Source organism: Lynx rufus, unplaced genomic scaffold (genome assembly GCF_022079265.1).
Source record: "Lynx rufus isolate CCGP_SWC_20201006 ecotype Redwood Valley unplaced genomic scaffold, mLynRuf1.p SCAF_15, whole genome shotgun sequence".
In the NCBI taxonomy this organism is placed as follows: domain Eukaryota; kingdom Metazoa; phylum Chordata; class Mammalia; order Carnivora; family Felidae; genus Lynx; species Lynx rufus.
This window is the reverse complement of record NW_025814829.1, coordinates 47,043,852-47,062,279: the sequence shown is the minus strand read 5'-3', so window position 1 is coordinate 47,062,279 and position 18,428 is coordinate 47,043,852. Positions and strand designations below refer to the sequence as shown.

At 36.0% G+C, this 18,428-nt stretch overlaps 1 protein-coding gene across 6 annotated transcripts in view; it reads left to right on the top strand.

Annotated features, from left to right (window-relative positions):
• RABGAP1L (RAB GTPase activating protein 1 like) overlaps positions 1-18,428 on the top strand; it is a 770,330-nt gene that overhangs the window by 491,503 nt on the left and 260,399 nt on the right. For all 6 annotated transcript variants that reach the window (XM_047076973.1, XM_047076974.1, XM_047076971.1 and 3 more), the window contains 2 exons: positions 12,325-12,450; positions 14,777-14,920. In XM_047076973.1, coding sequence (XP_046932929.1) covers positions 12,325-12,450; positions 14,777-14,920 — 270 coding nt within the window. The remainder of the gene's footprint in view (positions 1-12,324; positions 12,451-14,776; positions 14,921-18,428) is intronic.

Here is an 18,428-nt window from a genome sequence, read left to right as displayed (position 1 = left end):
CATAACTCTGCCTAACTGGGGAGTCCAACCAGTGGCACCACCCTGCCAGGGAACGTGGCCTCTGACCGTGTTCGTCTAAAAGTGATTGCAGAACCAAGCTAGTGGCCTCACCTAACCATGGAGCATTGCCAGCAGCCCCACCCAATCTGTGAGCCCACCCACTGGTCTTACTTGAATGTTTAGCACAGCCAGCAGGCTCACCCAACTGTGTAGCCTAGCCAGTACCATCCCCCCCAGATCTCAGAGCATGAGCAGTGGCCTCACTCAACTGGTCTCTGATAGCACGCCCTGCTTTCCCACAGATGCTACTAACTAACCCATTAGTACTTAAGCTGAGCTAACTGGTGAAGGTTTTTTCATGCCAAAGCAAACCTGTAATGTGTGGAAGAGGAGACCACTTAATCAAGTGTGCAGATAAGAACATAAGGAATCATGGATCATGAAGAATCAGGTAAACATGACACTACCAAAGGAAACTAATAAAGCTCAAGTAACTATAAAGAAATGGAGGTCTATGAAATGTCTAATAAAGCATTCAGAATAATCCTTTCAAAGTTCAGTGAGCTACAAGAACACACAGATAACTAAATGAAGTTAGGAAAGCAAAATGAAGTCAAGAAAGAAATAGAAACCATCACAATACAGATTCTAGAGCTGAAGACTACAATGATTGAACTGAAGACTTTAATAGACAACTACAACAGACTCAACCAAATGTAAGAAGGAATCCGTGAACTGGAAGATAAGTCATTTGAACTGTCACGTCAGAGGAGCAAAAAGAAAAAAATGAAAAAAAGTGAAGAAAGCCTATAGAACTTATGGGACACCATCACATGAAGTAATATATGCATTATGGGAATCCCAGAAGGAAGTGAAACAGGGAAAGAAAGTCCATTTAAAGCAACAATGGCTATACACCTCCCGAACTTGGGGATAGAAAAGGACTTCCAGATTTATGATGCCCAGGAGACCCCAAATGGTTATAATCTGAACAGAGTTACACCAAGACACATTATAATTAAGTTGTCAAAAATCAAAGAGAATTTTGAGGACAACAAGAAGCTACTCACCACATACAAGTGAACTCTCCATATAACTATTTAGTATCTCAGCAGAAACACTGTAGGCCAGGAAAGAGTGGGACGATATATTCAAAGACGTATTGAGAGCAAAAGTATATCATACCTGGCAAAGCTAACCTTCAGAAATGAAGGAGAAATAAAGATTTCTCCAAACAACCAAAAGCTGAGGGAGTTCATCATCCCTGGACCTCTCTTACAATAAACTCTGAAGGGCATTTATCAAGCTGAAATAAAAGGGATGCTCATTAACATTGTGAAAGCATATGAATGTGTAAAATTCACTGGTAATGGTAAATATGTAGTCAAAGTTTGTGTAATATGTAGTGGTAGTACATAATTTACTTACAACTCTTGTGTGAAGTTAAAAAATAAATATATTAAAAATAACCATAACTACAATAATTTTTTCTATACAATATAAAAAAGATGTATATTCTAACATCAATAACCTTAAGTGTGAGGTGGGGGGGAGAAGTAAAAGTATCCCATTTCTGTATACTATCAAAGTTGAGTTTTCCTAAGCCTGAAATAGGATGTTATAACTATAGGATATTTTATGTAAGTTTCATGGTAACCACAAAGCAAAATTGACAGTAGATTCACTAAAGAGAAAAGAAGAGAAAGCATACTGTCACAGGAAGCCATTAAATCATAAAGGAAGACAGCAAAAGAGAAAGCAAGAAACAACCCACAAAAAAAGTCAGAACATAGTTAACACAATGTCAATAGTGAGTTGTTATCTATTAATAATGACTTTAAACATAAATGGATAAATTCTCCAATCAAAATATATAGAATAGCTGATTGGAAAAAGAAAATAAGACCCAATAATATGTTGTCTATAAGAGACTCACTTTAGTCTTAAGGACACATACAGACTGAGAGTAAAAGGAGAAAAAAACATATTTCAAGCAAATTGTAACCCAAAGAAAGTAGAGGTAGCTATACTTACATTGGACAAAATAGACTTGAAGCTAAAAAAGGTCAAAAGAGACAAAGTCACCATATAATGATAAAAATGCCGTCAAAAAGATATAACAATTAAAAACATGTATTCACCCACATTGGCACACCTAATATATAAAGCAGATACAAACAGAACTAAAAGGAGAAATAAATAACAACTGTAATATTTGGGGACTTTAAAACCTCACTGTCAACAATGGATCATCTAGGCAGAAAACCAATAAGGAAACAGCAGATTTGAACAGCACTATAGACTAAATGGACTAAACAGACAAATACAAAACATTCCACCCAACACCAGCAGGATACACATTCTTCTCAAGAACTCATGGAACATTTTCTAGGATAGATCATATGTTAGGTCACGGAAAAGAATCTCAAGAAATTTATGAATATAGGACCTGTATAAGGTAGCTTTTACCATCACAGTGGTATGAAACTAGAAATCAGTAACAGGAGAAGAGTTGGGAAATTCGTGAATATGCAGAAATTAAACAACACGCTCCTGAACATACAGTGATTCAAAGAAGAAATCATCAAGGAAGTTAAAAAATACCTTGAAAGAGGGGCACCTGGGTGGCTCAGTTGGTTAAGTGTCTGACTTCCACTCAGGTCATGATCTCACAGTTCGTGAGTTCAAGCCCCACATCAGGCTCTGTGCTGACACCTCAGAGCCTGGAGCTGGCTTCAAATTCTCTCCCCGCCCCTCTTTCTGCCCTCCCCTGCTCATGCTCTGTCTTCTCAAAAATAAGTAAAACATTAAAAAAAATCTTCAGAGAAATGAAAATGGCAGCACTAAATACCAAAACTTACAGGATGCAGTAAAAGCAGCTTTAGAGGGAAGTTTATAGTGATAGATGCATACATCAAGGAAATAGTCATATCTCAAATAACCTAACTTTATACCTCAAGGAGCTAGAATAAGAACAAGTTAAGCCCCAAATTAGTAGAAGGAAGAAAATAATACAGACTGAAACAGAAACAAATGAAATAGAGAATAGAAAAGCAATAGAAAATATTAACAAAACTAATAGTTGGTACTTTGAAAATGTAAACAAAATTGACAGACATTTAGCTAGACTAACCAAATAAAAAAGAAAGAAGAATCATATAAATAAAATTATAAGTGAAAGAAAAGACATTACAACCGATACCAGAGAAATACGTAGTATCATGAGATTACTATGAATAAGTATGCTCCCACAAATTTGACAACCTAGAAAAAAATGGATAAATTCCTAAAAACAGCCAATGAAGACTGAAGAGATAGAAAATCTGAATACACCAATAATTAGTAAGAGGAGATTGAATCAGTCATCAAAAATCCTCCAACAAATAAAAGTCCAGGACCAGATGGTTTCACTGGTAGAGTCTACCAACCTTCAAAAGAACCATTAATACCAGTCCTTCTCAAACTCTTCCAAAAAGTTGAGAAGGGAAAATTCCCAAATTCGTTTTACAAGGCAAGCATTACCCTGACACCAAAACCATATTAAGGACACTACAAAAAAAGAAAACTGTAAGACAGTATACTCTTGATGAATATACATGCAGAAATTCTCAACAAAATACTAGCATACTGAATTGAACATCACATTAGAAGGATCATACACCACGAGCAAGTGGGATTCATCCCTGAAATGCAAGGATGGTTCATATGCAAATCATAAATGTGATATATCACATTAGTAGAATGAAAGATAAAAGTTGTATGATCATCTCAATAGATGGAGAAAAAGAATTTGACAAAATTCAACATCCATTCATGATAAAAATTCTCAACAAATTGGGTATAGAATGTACCTCAACATAATTAATGCCATATATGACAAACCAGTAACATCATACTCAATGGTGAAAGGTTGAAAGTTTTCCCTTTAGATATACAGATGACCAAGAGCTACAATAAAAGGTGCCAAACATCACCAATCCTCAGGGAAATGCAAATCAAAACCACAATGAAATATCACCTTATATATATACACATATATATATGTGTGTATATATATATATATATACACACCTTATATATGTACATATACACCTTATATATATACACATATATATGCACATATATATGTATATACACGTATATATATGCGTATATATACGTATATATGTGTGTGTATATACGTGTATATATACGTGTATATACACATATATGTATACGTATATACACGTGTATATATACGTGTATATATACACGTGTATATACGTATATATATGTATGTATATATACGTGTGTATATACATGTATATATATATATACACGTGTGTATATATACGTATATATGTGTATATATGTATATATATACATATATATGTGTGTATATATATGTATATATATGTGTGTGTATGTATATATACGTATGTATGTGTGTATATATACGTATATATATACGTATGTATGTGTGTGTATATATACGTGTATATATATATATATATATATACATATATATAGGACAATGTGTATATATATATACTATATATATAGTATATACTATATATACTGTAGGACAATGTGTATATATATATATATATATACATATATACATATATATAGGACAATGGCTATTATCAAAAAGACAAAAAGTAACAAGTATTGGCAAAGATGTAGAGAAAAGGGAACCTTTGTGTACTATTGGTGGGAATGTAAATTGGTGCAGCTGCTATGAAGATAGTATAGAGATTCTTCAAAAAAATAAAATATTACTACCATATGACCTAACAGTTCAAGTTCTGGGTATTTATCCAAAGGAAATAAAAACACTGAAGCCAAAAGATATATGCACCCCTATGGTCATTGTAGCATTACTTACAATAATAGCCAAGATATTGAAGCAGGCTAAGTGGCCATGGATGGATGAGTGGATAAAGAAAATGTGTCTCATATATGTATGTGCATTATGCTAAATAAAATAAGTTAAACAGAGAAACACAAATATTATATGATCTTACTTACATGTAGAATCTTACCAAAAAAAGTTCATAAATAGAGAAAACAAATAGTTGCCAAAAGTGGGGGGTTAGGGGTGCATGAAATGGGTGAGGGGGAGGTCAAAAGGTACAAACTTCAGTTATTAAATAAGTAAGTCATAGGGGTGTAATGTACAGCATAGTGACTATAGTTAATAATACTGCTTTGCACATTTGAAAAATGCTAAGAGATTAAATCTTTTCTTTTAAATAAAATTTTTTAATGTTTATTTATTTTTGAGAGAGAGAGAGCATGAGCAGGGGAGAGGCAGAGGGAGAGGGAGACATAGAATCCGAAGCAGGCTCCAAGCTCTAGAATCTGAGCTGTCAGCACAGAGCCTGACGTGGGGCTCAAATGCACTAACTGTGAGATCACGACCTGAGTCGAAGTTGGGAGGCTTAACCAACTGACCAGCCCAGGCATCTGTATAATGCTGAGATTAAATCTTAAAAGTTCTCATTGCAAGAAAAATCATTGAACATCAATGGTGATAGATGTTAACTAGACTTGTGATGATTTCAATTATGTACAGATATTGAACTATTATGTTACATATTATGTTACATACCTGAAACTAATATAATGTTATGTGTCAGTTATATCCGCACTGAAACAAAGAAAAATAAAGCTTTTTCTTGACTATGAATAAGACAAGGGAGACCACTCTCACCACTCATATTCCACATAGTAGTGGATATGCTAGCCAGAGCAGTCAGGCAAGAACAAGAAATCATAGATATCCAAATCAGAAAGGAAAAAAATGAAAGTCTTTCTTTGAAGATGACATGATCTTATGTATAGAAAACCCTAAAGACTCCACCAAAAAAACTGTTAGAACTAATCAGCAAATTCATTACAGTTGTAGGATCTGAAATCAACATCCAAACTTCAGTTATGTTTCTATATACTTAACAATGAACTATCTGGAAAAGAAATAAAATAATCCCATTTACAGTAGTATCAAAAAGTTAAATATTTAGTAATAAATTTAAGGAGGTGAATTACTGTACACTGAAAACTATAAAACATAGATGAAAGAAATTGAAGAAGACATAAATGGAAACATACTCCTTCTCATGGATCAGAAGAATTGGTAATAACCAAAGTCATCTACAGATTCAATGCAATCCCTATTAAAATCACAATGACAAGGGTGCCTGAGTGGCTCTGTAGGTTGAGCATCTGGCTCTTGATTTTGGATCAGGTCATGATCCCAGTGTTGTGGGATCGAGCCCCACGTCAGGCTCCATGCTGAGCATGGAACCTGTGTAAGATTCTTTCTCTCTCCCTTTCTCCCCCCCCCCTTTGCCCCTTTCCCCCACTTGTGCTCTCTAAAATTAATTTTTTTAATTTTAAAAACTTAATCCCAATGACAGTTTTTCAGAATTAGAAAAAACAATCTAAAATGTTGTGTGGGAACATAGAAGACCCTGAATGCCAAAACAGTCCTGAGGAGAAGAGCAAAGGTGGAGGCATCACACTTTTCTGATTTTAAACTCTCTTACTAAACTATAGTAATCAAATGATACTGACATATCAGTATCTCCTACAAAACTATAGTAATCAGTATGATACTGACATAAAAATTGTTCTGTAGACCAATGAAACAGAATTGAGAGCCCAGAAATAAAGCTATGCATATATAGCCAACTAATAATTTGACAAAGAAGCTAGGCATATTTAATGGGGAAAGGGTAGTTTCTTTAGTAAATGGTGTTAGGAAAACTGGACACCATATGCAAAAGAATGAAACTGCACCCCTGTCTTACACCTCATAAAAATTAAAATGGGTTAAGTATTTAAATGTAAGACCTGAAACCTGAAACCACCTAGAGGTAAACATAGATAAAAATCTTTTTGACTTTGGTCTTGACAGTGATTCTTTGGATAGGACATCAAAAGCACAGACAACAAGGGGCGCCTGGGTGGCGCAGTCGGTTAAGCGTCCGACTTCAGCCAGGTCACGATCTCGCGGTCCGTGAGTTCGAGCCCCGCGTCGGGCCCTGGGCTGATGGCTCAGAGCCTGGAGCCTGTTTCCGATTCTGTGTCTCCCTCTCTCTCTGCCCCTCCCCTGTTCATGCTCTGTCTCTCTCTGTCCCGAAAATAAATAAACGTTGAAAAAATAAAATAAAATAAAAAAAAAGCACAGATAACAAAAGCAAAGATTATCAAGTGGGACTACATCTTCATGGCAAAAGAAACATCCGCAAAATGAAAGGGCAGCCTACACAATGGGAAAAAATATTTGCAAACCACATATCTGATAAGGATTAATATCCAAAACATATGAAGAACTATAACTCGGGGAGGGGAGGGGGCGGATCACCCAATGAAAAAATGGGCAGATGACCTGAATAGACATTTTTTCCAAAGAAGATACTCAGAATCTAACAGGTATATGAAAAGGTGCTCAACAACACCAATCATCATGGAGATAAAAAACACAATGAGATATTGTCTCACACCTGTTAAAATAACTATTATCAAAAAGACCAGAGGTAACAAGTATTGGCAAGGATGTGGATAAAAGGGAACCCTTGTACACTTTGGTGGGAATGTAAACTGGTGAAGCTACTATGGAAAACAGTATGGACGTTCTTCGGAATATTAAAAATAGAACTACCCTATGATCCAGCAATTCCACTTCTGAATATATATCCAGAAAGAATGAAATTACCATCTTAAAGTGATATTAGCACCCCCATGTTCATAGCAGCACTATTTACAATAGGCAAGACATGGAAACAACCTAGATGTCCATCAGCAGGTGAATGGGTAAAGATAATGTGGCATATACATATAATGGAATACTATTCACCCATAAAAAAGGAAATCCTGACATTTGTGACAGCATGGGTAGACCTAAAGGGCATTATCCTAAGAAAATAAGTGTGTATCAGTTATATGTAGACTCTAAACAAGCTGAAGTCATTAAAGAGAGTAGATTGGTAGTTGCCACGGGGTGGGGGGAGAATGGGTGAGTGTGGTGAAATGGTACAAACTTTAAGTTATGAAATTAATAAGTTCTGGTTAACAGTTTGATGACTGTAGTTGACAATATCGTACTGTATATTTGAAAGTTGCTAAGAGAGATCTTAAAAGTTACTTACTACACGAAAAAATTGTAACTATGTGAGGTGACAGATCTTTTAACTAATCTATGATGGTCATCATTTTGAGAAATATATATATATGTTATATTTGTAACATATCTATATATAATCATCACTTTGAACACTTGAAAATTACACAGTGTTCTATGTCAATTGCATCTCAATAAAGCTGGAGAAAATGGAATGATTAAGCTTACAATGAGGTAAAGTTTTAAAATCCAGAAGTAGTAAATACTGAAAATCACTTACTCATTGTTTTGCTGCATTGTACTGTTATCTGACCTCTGAGTCTGTTTGTAAATGTTTTAATCTGGATGATGGAAATACTATCAAATGCTGCCCTGCTACACAGCACTTCTCAACTCCAGTCCATTTACTTTGTGCTGTTTGATGAGTTCTGGATAATGGCCAAATGCTCCTAATGCTTTAGCAAGACCCCTATTACCCAACTTGTTAATAGAATTATTAGTATTATGTTTATTTGCATTGACAATGCTAATAAATTATTTAATTTTAGAAGTAAAATCTTGTGCCATTGTTGGAATCATTCGTGGCCATCAGTAAGTGATTATTGTTTAGAATTTCCAAATTGTGGGGGTGCCTCACTGGCTCAGTTGGAAGAGCATGTGACTCTTGATCGCGGGGTTGTGAGTTCTAGCTCCACATGGGGTGTAGATTTTACTTAGATAAAACTTTAAAAAGAAAGCATTTCCAAACTATATTTTCCTATCAGACTTCTCACATTTCACAATACCACCAGTCTAGGATCAGCTTTTACTCCCTGATACTGACACTTTTCTAAGGTATATCTTCCTCAAACGTGTATTATCTTATCCTTCAAAAACAAAATATCATTACAAGCCTTTGCAGTTTAAATGTCAGTCAGTATTTGTTGTCTGTTTTATACATTTTTAGATCTTTATTTTCATTTTTAAAATCTTTGACATTTTTTTGCTAAGTTTTATTTGCTTGCCCTGGTTGCTACTACTAATGGAAAGAGAAATATCCAGGGAAGCTTAATTAGACATGCTGAATAGATTGCATTTAGTGTTTAAACTAGAAAGAGAAGGTTGCATTTTCACTTTCCAAAGGATTATACGTGTTTCACATTACTTTCTCACTCATTTTGTTTCACAGCCTTTTTGACTTCATAAGGGTTCATTTTTAGTCAGTTTTATGATGAGACGATATCTGAGATCCTGTAAGAACCTATTATGCCTGACCTTCATCTTCGCTGATCTTCAGTATTGACTCTACCCCAGCTGGGCTGGTATTTTATAGGGTTCGTCTACCATTTTTGTGTGGCATGTGAACCTACTGGAAATCGAAAACTTGATTTTTGTTGCCTGAAGCTAGACATGGAAGACAAGAGCTCCAAGACTCCCCACTCCCCCAAATGGAGATTTTCTTTTTTTTAATTTTTTTTTTTAACGTTTATTTATTTTTGAGCCAGAGAGAGACAGACCATGAACAGGGGAGGGTCAGAGAGAGGGAGACACAGAATCTGAAACAGGCTCCAGGCTCTGAGCTGTCAGCACAGAGCCCGACGCAGGGCTTGAACTCACGGACCGCGAGATCACGACCTGAGCCGAAGTCGTTCGCTCAACCGACTGAGCCACCCAGGCGCCCCAGATTTTCTTTTTTTAAAATAAAGGTTATGGACTGGAATTGGGCCACTTTATTTTGGGGGATCAAACTCCAACGTATAAAGGCTTTTGTCTTTTTAAGAACGCGTATTAAATATATTGTTTGTGTGTGAGAGAGAAATGGATGGGGAGTGGGGAGGAAAGAGCCGAGAAGAGTGAGATAGAGATGAGGGAGATAGACGGAGGGAGGGAGAATTTAAGCTCCATACCTAAAAGCAAAGTAAAGATTTATGTTCATTTGTCATTTTTCTGACTAATTTTTCCTGGTCGAGCTCATACCCACCCCTTGCTTGTGCTCTCGCTGTAGCGATGTTGTTTATCCCAGGATTGGTGTGTCCATATCAAAGTCAAAGAGATTGCCTGTTTAGTTGTCCTTTGGGAAGATGCTATACCATTACTTCTGTGTGCACAGGGCCTAGCACACTGCATACATCTCTCATGTTCAGTGACTGGCTGTGTGAATCCCATACAGCATTTAAACCTTTCATTTACTTTAATGGCTTTACCCATTTAAGGAAATAAAGGCTTGTTCCCTTTATTTTTTTTTTTAATTTTTTTTTCAACGTTTATTTTATTTTTGGGACAGAGAGAGACAGAGCATGAACGGGGGAGGGGCAGAGAGAGAGGGAGACACAGAATCGGAAACAGGCTCCAGTCTCCGAGCCATCAGCCCAGAGCCTGACGCGGGGCTCGAACTCACGGACCGCGAGATCGTGACCTGGCTGAAGTCGGACGCTTAACCGACTGCGCCACCCAGGCGCCCCAAGGCTTGTTCCCTTTATAGGATAAAATTTAACTAAACATCATTCACTTAGAGGGAGATTATAAGTGAATTCGTTTCTCTAGGGCTGGCTACCATTACCTTACATGAGCACTTTTGTATGGCCATTTTAGGAAAGATCCAAGAGAAAGATGGAGAGGCTAAGACCTTGGTGGTAAGAGGGGTACACCATGCATGTGCAAGTCAGTGTCACTTGAGGCTCCAATGACAGAATTGTTAAAAGAGGGAAGAATACAGTGCACTTGCATCTAAATAAGTGTAAGCTGAAAAATGTTTGCTGACTTGAACACCTGGGGTCAAAGCCCCAAACAACTCAGATAAAAAAGAAATTAGTAGAAGTGCCTGGCTTAGTTGGTTAAGGTCTGACTCTTGATTTTGGCTCAGGTCATGATCTCACGGTGTCTGAGATCGAGCCCTACATTGGGCTCTGAGCTGACAGTGTGGAGCCTGCTTGGGATTCTTTCTCTCCCTCCCTCTCTGCCCCTTCCCTGCATGTGCTCACTCTGTCTGTCTGTCTGTCTGTCTGTCTGTCTGTCTCTCTCTCTCTCTCAAAATGAATAAATAAGCTTAAAAAATACAAAATAAGTAAATATTTATAGAATTGAAATGACAACAACTAAGTGTACTTACTTAACTTTAGGTTTTATTTAACTAATTTACATATTTTATGGTTTCTAAGTAGAAAATACAAGTGGCCAATTGGTGTAGGAATTTAAATTAACAGTTACATTTCTAAGTGGGTAAATAGAATTCTACTTGATTCAATTATTCATGCAGGCAGTTAATTTAACAAGGTGTCAAATATCATAATCAGCCAAGGTCAGATTTTCAAAGAAGTGACATTGCAAGTAAATGTTTACATAAACAGTTACATTTCAGGACAGTGAGTTGAAGATAAAATCTTTTTCTGTTGGCTTGATGTAATTTCTAGAATATTGGATATGTTTCTTTCTAAATCCCTTCAGTTTATTGATACCACGATGTAGAGATTTGTTTCTTGGGTTTAAGATTTCATTTTCTGTTCAGATAAAAATACCTCTAGGAAGGGTATATTAGAGTTTGTCATTTAACTCTTAATGTTGGAAGTTCATAACATTCTTTCCTAAAAACTATTTATATAGAAAGAAAATAGCAGTATCAAGAAGACTGGGAAGGCAGCCTCTCCCTGTCTATCAAAATTAAAATTGCACTTACCCTTTGACCCAGCAGTCCCTCTTTTGGGAATATGTTTGGGGGGGGGCCTGTGGAAGCAAGATGCATAGTAATGTTTAGAGAATGTTATCTTCTATGTAGATAAGGGAAGAAATAAAATAAGTGTGATTCTTTTATTTGCATAAAGAAATACTAGCAGGATACATGAGAAATTATTGAACATAGTTATAAGGTTATGCCAAAGAGATGGGGGGGCGGGTATGGGGGTTATTATACTTGGAGATAGAGAGGAATAAGACTTTTACCTTTATATACTTTTGCATCATTTTGATTTTTGAATCATGTGAGTGTATTACCTATTTTTTTAAAAGTTTATTTACTATTTTGAGAGAGAGAGAGAGAGCATGAGCAGGGGAAGGGCAGAGAGAAAGAATCCCAAGCAGGCTCCACACTGCCAGCACGGAGCCCGATGCGGGGCTTGAACTCAGGAACCGTGAGTAGAGGCCTTTAGCCATTGGTGCAGCGGACTGCTAACATGAAGGGACTTTTCTGACATTCTGGCCACATGCCACTCAGTCAGGTTCTCTATGTATCTGTTTTCCTATAGATGCCAGAGGAACAAGCATTCTGTGTTTTGGTGAAAATCATGTATGACTATGGTTTGCGAGATCTCTACAAAAACAACTTTGAAGATCTTCACTGTAAATTCTATCAGTTGGAGAGACTAATGCAGGTAAGTGAAAATTAGGCTTTTGTCACTCAGGGGTTGTTTGAAGTACAGAAAAAGTAATAAAATTGATGAACAATAATGATTCATGGAGGTTTAATGGACTTCTACAGAAAATGTAGACATATTTGGTTTCTGACCACTATCTACATTGGTGTTAATGTTTATTTCACCATTTGATTGTTTTTAAAATAGTCTTCTATTTTAAATATTCAACTTTAATATAGTGAGTTAAGTCAGTGAAGAGATTCCCAACTATTATTTGTAAAGAAATGAAGATGTTAACAGAATAAAGATTGAAACACGTAAGAGCTTTCTCCACCTTAATTAGCACCAGTACCATATTTAGGTCCACATGTACAGAACTCTTTGAAGGGACAGAAAGTTATTGAAAGAGAATAAAAAACTTACACATTTTAATGTAGAGATGTATTAAAAATTTTTTCTCATATAATGTCCTGATCTCAAACAGTGTTGTTACTGTTTCACAATATGTCTGTGTAAATTTGTATTTAAGAGGAACACATTATTTAATCTGTGTCAGATATGACATAATAAAAAAATTGTGAGCAAAAGCAAAGTTAATGACTAGTGCTGATAAAAGGAATTACTGAGTAGGTTTGAAATTCCATCTGATGTTGGAAATCGTATATCTGTTTTTTAATGTTTATCTATTAAACATTAACATTAAACACTGAGAGAGATAGAGAATGAGAAAGAGGGAGACAGAGGATCTGAAGCAGACTCTGTGCTGACAGCAGTGAGCCCACAGTGGGGCTGGAACTCATGAACTGTGAGATAATGACCTGAGCCAAAGTTTGATGCTCAACTCACTAAGCCACCCAGGTGCCCCTGTGCAGTGTGTTTATATGGCTTTCTCTATATGGGGTATTGGGAATCCAAGAAAAATGTGAAGGAAATACATGAATGGATTGAGTCCGTGTTGGATAAAAGTAAAGTTAATCAAGGAGGAAGGTTGGGGGATGCAGCAGCAGAGATACTGGTAGGAGCTCATTGGCATGACCTGTCAGGAGATCCGTAGGTGTCTAAAGAGGGAGGCGAGGTCAGTAGGAGACCGAAAAACTAAAACAGGGAAGAGAGAGACTTAGCAGTGGAGTTTACTAGACAACTTTACGGACAACTTTACTAGAAAAGAATGTGGGAGGGTAGAAAACCTTAAACATTAGGAAGAAATGAAATGGGGGAAAGATGTCAAATGAACTGTAAGCACAATGGCGTACAGGCATCGAGGAGAAAAAAGACTGTGTAGAAGAATCTGGTAACTATGGACAGTAAAAGCAATAGACTCTTTTTTAGAGATTTAATCCTTCCAAGTAAATATTTGGGACTTTTCACTACTTTACCTTTTATTTACAGAAGTTTATGTTTTTTTCTAAGGTCCGTATTCTTAAAAGCTTTAAGAGTCAAATAAGTGTAACTGATAAATGAAGAGCATGTTTGTGGTACTGTGAAGAAAACCAGACACATTTTTCTGTTAGCGTCTTTCAGTGGTGACCATTTGGACACCCCAATTTAAAGTACCTAATGGGTACATCTGGGTGCTTTTCAAAAAGCATCTGATGTAAGAAGTTAGGCTTTTCTTTTTGTTTTTGTGGTCTGTTTATGAAAACAAAATGAACGTGGGCTTTTACAAGTATCTTTGCTTTTGTCTTTCAGTTAGAGGAATAGCTAGGCTGATACTCTGTACTTTACCTTTCATGCTTTTGACAAGCATTTACTTGTGTAAATTGGAAAGAAAAGGGATCAGGGTGACATAAAGGCGTTTTTAGGAGACATCCAATTTCATACATTATACACTTGCACAGTTTCTATAGTTTGCCATTTTTAATGTCAAAGACCTATTGTTTTAAAGTTTGGTTGTGTTTTGGGCTTTTCTCAATACTGCACAAATTTACTGGAGTGATACCATAGATCCCAGATGATGTTGATATTAAGTGGTCTCCAAAGAGAAGATAACCTAGGTAGTTAGGCATTGAACCCGGAATGGGGTGTTGGACTTGACTCTGGAGGGATGACATTGATTAGACTACAGGTGTTCTGTCAGAGCAAGCATGTCCCAAGAAACAAGAACAGTCAAGTGAGCAACAGGTGATATTTGTTATTTGTTCATAACAAGTCTGCGTTCATTTTCCTTGATTATCGTGTCCCCAGTGCTCATCTCCTGTCATTGCTTCTGTGTAATTACATAAAATTCAGCAGATGCCACGAAAAATTGAGAGTGGTCATAGAAAGCTTGTCCTAATTATAGTAGTGGTAGGAAATAAAGCTTCTCAGTCTTCCTTCCCCTCAATTTTCCACTTTGACTTTTTAGGAGCAGTTACCAGACCTGCATACCCATTTTTGTGATCTGCACCTGGAAGCACATATGTACGCGTCCCAGTGGTTTCTCACTCTTTTCACTGCCAAGTTCCCTCTCTGCATGGTCTTCCACATCATTGACCTACTGCTTTGTGAGGTACAGTAACTCCATATCTCATACCTAAACCAAAGTAGAAAATAGTTTCTAAAGTGGCTACAATTTTTTTTTTACTTTAAGCCATAAATACCATAGAGTTCTATTTGAATTTTTAGTAAAGACTATTTTAGTTGTAATTTTATTACTTGTGAGAAATGAAAATGTTTAAGCATATGTAATTTCTTCAAAGTAAGATGAGGTAATTAAATGTATACAATTAAAATTCATAATAAGCCTTTATTTGTGTAATAATATATTACTAATATAAAGGACCCTTAAAGTTAAATAAATTTAAAATAAAGTGTTTCTAATAGTAATGCAATTATACTCCAAGAGTGAATATAAATGAAAATTGTACAGTAATTTTAATTTAATTTTAATTTTCTATTCTATTCTATTCTATTCTATTCTATTCTATTCTATTCTATTCTATTCTATTCTAAATGCCAGTATAGTTAACATACAGTGTTATGTTAGTTTCAGGTATACAATATAATGATTCAGCACTCCAAACAGCACCCAGTGCTTGGGGCACCTGGGTGGCTCCGTTGGTTAAGCGTCAGACTTTGGCTCACAGTTTGTGAGTTCGAGCCTTGTATTGGGCTCTGTGCTGACAGCTCAGAGCCTGGAGCCTGTTTCAGATTCTGTGTCTCCCTCTCTCTCTACCCCTCCCCCACTTGCTCCATGTCTGTCTCTGTCTCTCTCTCTCTCTCAAAAATAAACATTAAAAAAAAAAGACACCCAGTGCTCATCACAAGTGCACTCCTTAATCCCCATAAACTATTTTACCCATGTCCCTATCGACCTCCCCTTTGGTAACCCTCAGTTTGTCCTCTAATTATATAGTAATTTAATCCTCAATTCATAAGATATTTCTATTGTATATGATGTTTGACACTCCTACCAGGTAACAGTGAAGTGATACTCTAAAGTTTCTACATCATATAGTTTTATTTTCAGTCAGGATATTTCAAAAATTAGCTTGCAAAATATTTTAGGTATCTGTATTTATGTATTTTATTGTTTTTATTTCCTTTGGTGAAAAAATTTATTTACTCCTTTTTTTTGAAGCAGGGAGGGGCAAAGAGAAGGGGCGAGAGAGACTCAAGCAGGCCCCGCACCCAGTGTAGAGCCCAGTGCAGGGCTTGATACCACGATCGTGTCTGGAACCGAAGTCAAGAGTCAGATGCTTAACTGACTGAGCCACCCAGGCACCCCATACTTACTTTACTCTTAAAGAAATAAGCAACATTACACACACATACATCATATACTGACAGTCAACATGTTGGACAGTCTTAGCAGTGATAGGAAAGCTGCTGTAGGAGAATAACTTTTTTATTATTGGGAATATATATGTACATAAATTATACTATCTTAAATTAGAAAGCTAGAGTAATCATGGGGCCCCTGGGTGGCTCCGTCAGTTAAGCGCCGACTTCGGCTCAGGTTTGTGAGTTCGAGCCCTGCATTGGGCTCTGTGCTGACAGCTCAGAGCCTGGAGCCTGCTTCCGATTCTGTGTCTCCCTCTCTCTCTGCCCCTCCCCCACTTGTGCTCTGTCTCTCTCTGGCTCTCAAAAATAAATAAACATTAAAAGAAAATTTTTTTTAAAAGAAAGCTAATCAAAAGTATAAACCTAATATAATCTGGACAGTTTTGTATTTCTACGTTACTTTTTATACAGTTTCCTCTTTCTTAAAAGTCTAACCATTTTAATCACCCTGGGGACTAGAAATTTCATTTCAAAAGTAAGATTAAAGGAGATAAAGTACATCAGCTGCACAAAGTAAAACTGTTCTAGCCTATCACAGCAGTAACCACTTCATATGCAAGCCACGTTGGTTTCTGCTCTTGGAGGTTCTAGGTAACAGTTGCACAGTACGTGAAAGTTGCAGAGCATTTTGTAAGGGTGTAAGAGTTGTAAACATTTGTAACATATTTTGACGAAGAAAGTTTGAGTGACTTGCTGAAGGTCACAGAATAAGGTCTCCAATTCTGAACACGTAACAGCTAGAGAACCTGACCGATAGCATAGTAACTCTCTGATTTTTTTTTTTACTGATAAATTCATTTCTAAACTACCTATATAAATATAACCTAAAGGAAGAATGCAGAATTAGAAGCTAAAACTTTATTCAAAGTCAAAATGGTGTGATCACAGTATACACAAATTTAGGCATTTGTACTAAAAATTCTACTTGGCCTGATTATCCAAATTGGTGTGGTGAACAGTTCTGACTCTAATTTAGTGCAATACTCTTCGAAAGTAAAAGCCAAATTTATATCTTTGAGTTTTGTGAACTTAAAGTAATACTAAAATTTAGTTTTCATGAGTGTTCATAGGTCCTATTTATTTTAATCACCCTGGGGACTAGAAATTTCATACTAAGCTGAGGTTAGTATTTCATGATATTTATTAAAAAATGGGAAAGTGAGGGTATGACCTTTTAACAGTTTTATCTTTATATATTGTAGGAGCTTGCAAAAGTTAATATCATTGCTTCATGTTTTTTGCTGAAAGAGATTATCTAATTTCATACTATATTAGTTCTATACTGTTCATTATAGTAATGAGAAGGAAATTAATATGCTTAATCATACCAGTTAAATTGGATTTCTCGGTCACTTTTGGCAGAATAGTAACACTATCCTTTAGCTCACTAGACTGATGACCTTCTAAAATTGTCTCTATCTCAGTGGTTCCATACCTGACATTGGAGTATCATCCATGGGTCTTCTGGAACCCAGATTCATAATTTCTCAGGAAATTTTTATCTTGAAGATACTGGAATTTCTAATGTCAGTTGCTAAGAAAATTAGCAACATATATGGTAGAGAAATGAAAAGTCGATTTATAAGCCTTCTTATCACTTGCCAACTGTGATTTCTAGTTACAGTGTTTGAAATATCTTAATGCTTATTAAAATTAATAAGTATTATATATATTACTTTACCTCCACTTAAACCTATATTCTGTAGCTGCTTAAGGAAATTGCATAGCTTTCTAAAACATAGAATAGTTTGTAATCACAGGATCATGGTAACCAGGGAAATGAATAATAACATCCCTTAATAGTTCAAAATTTTGTTGGGAACAGTATCAGGATAATCATTTCTTTCCACTAACTCATCTTTGTCAGCGGATTATTTTGCAAAGGAAATTTTTAGGTAAACTTTGATTTCCTGCCTGTCTGTGTTTTTTCTCTTTGCCCCTTTCCTCCTTGTAGTTAATAAACTGTTTGTATCAAAGCTCTTCTTTCATATGAGGTAGAGTTTTCTAAAAGAAGAAATGATATAACACAGTCTTAAATAGAATCATCTATAGGTATTGTTTTTGTCCTATTCTCTATTTTTTAGGAAAATGATTTAAATCTTCCTGGGCTATGAATTAATGTTTAGTTACAAATGGAACGCTGAGAAATTCTCAGATGGAAAAGTTGATTTTTCAAAATTCATCACTCTGACCAAAAAAACCCAAAAGTGTTAATCTGCAGGATTATTTTGCTC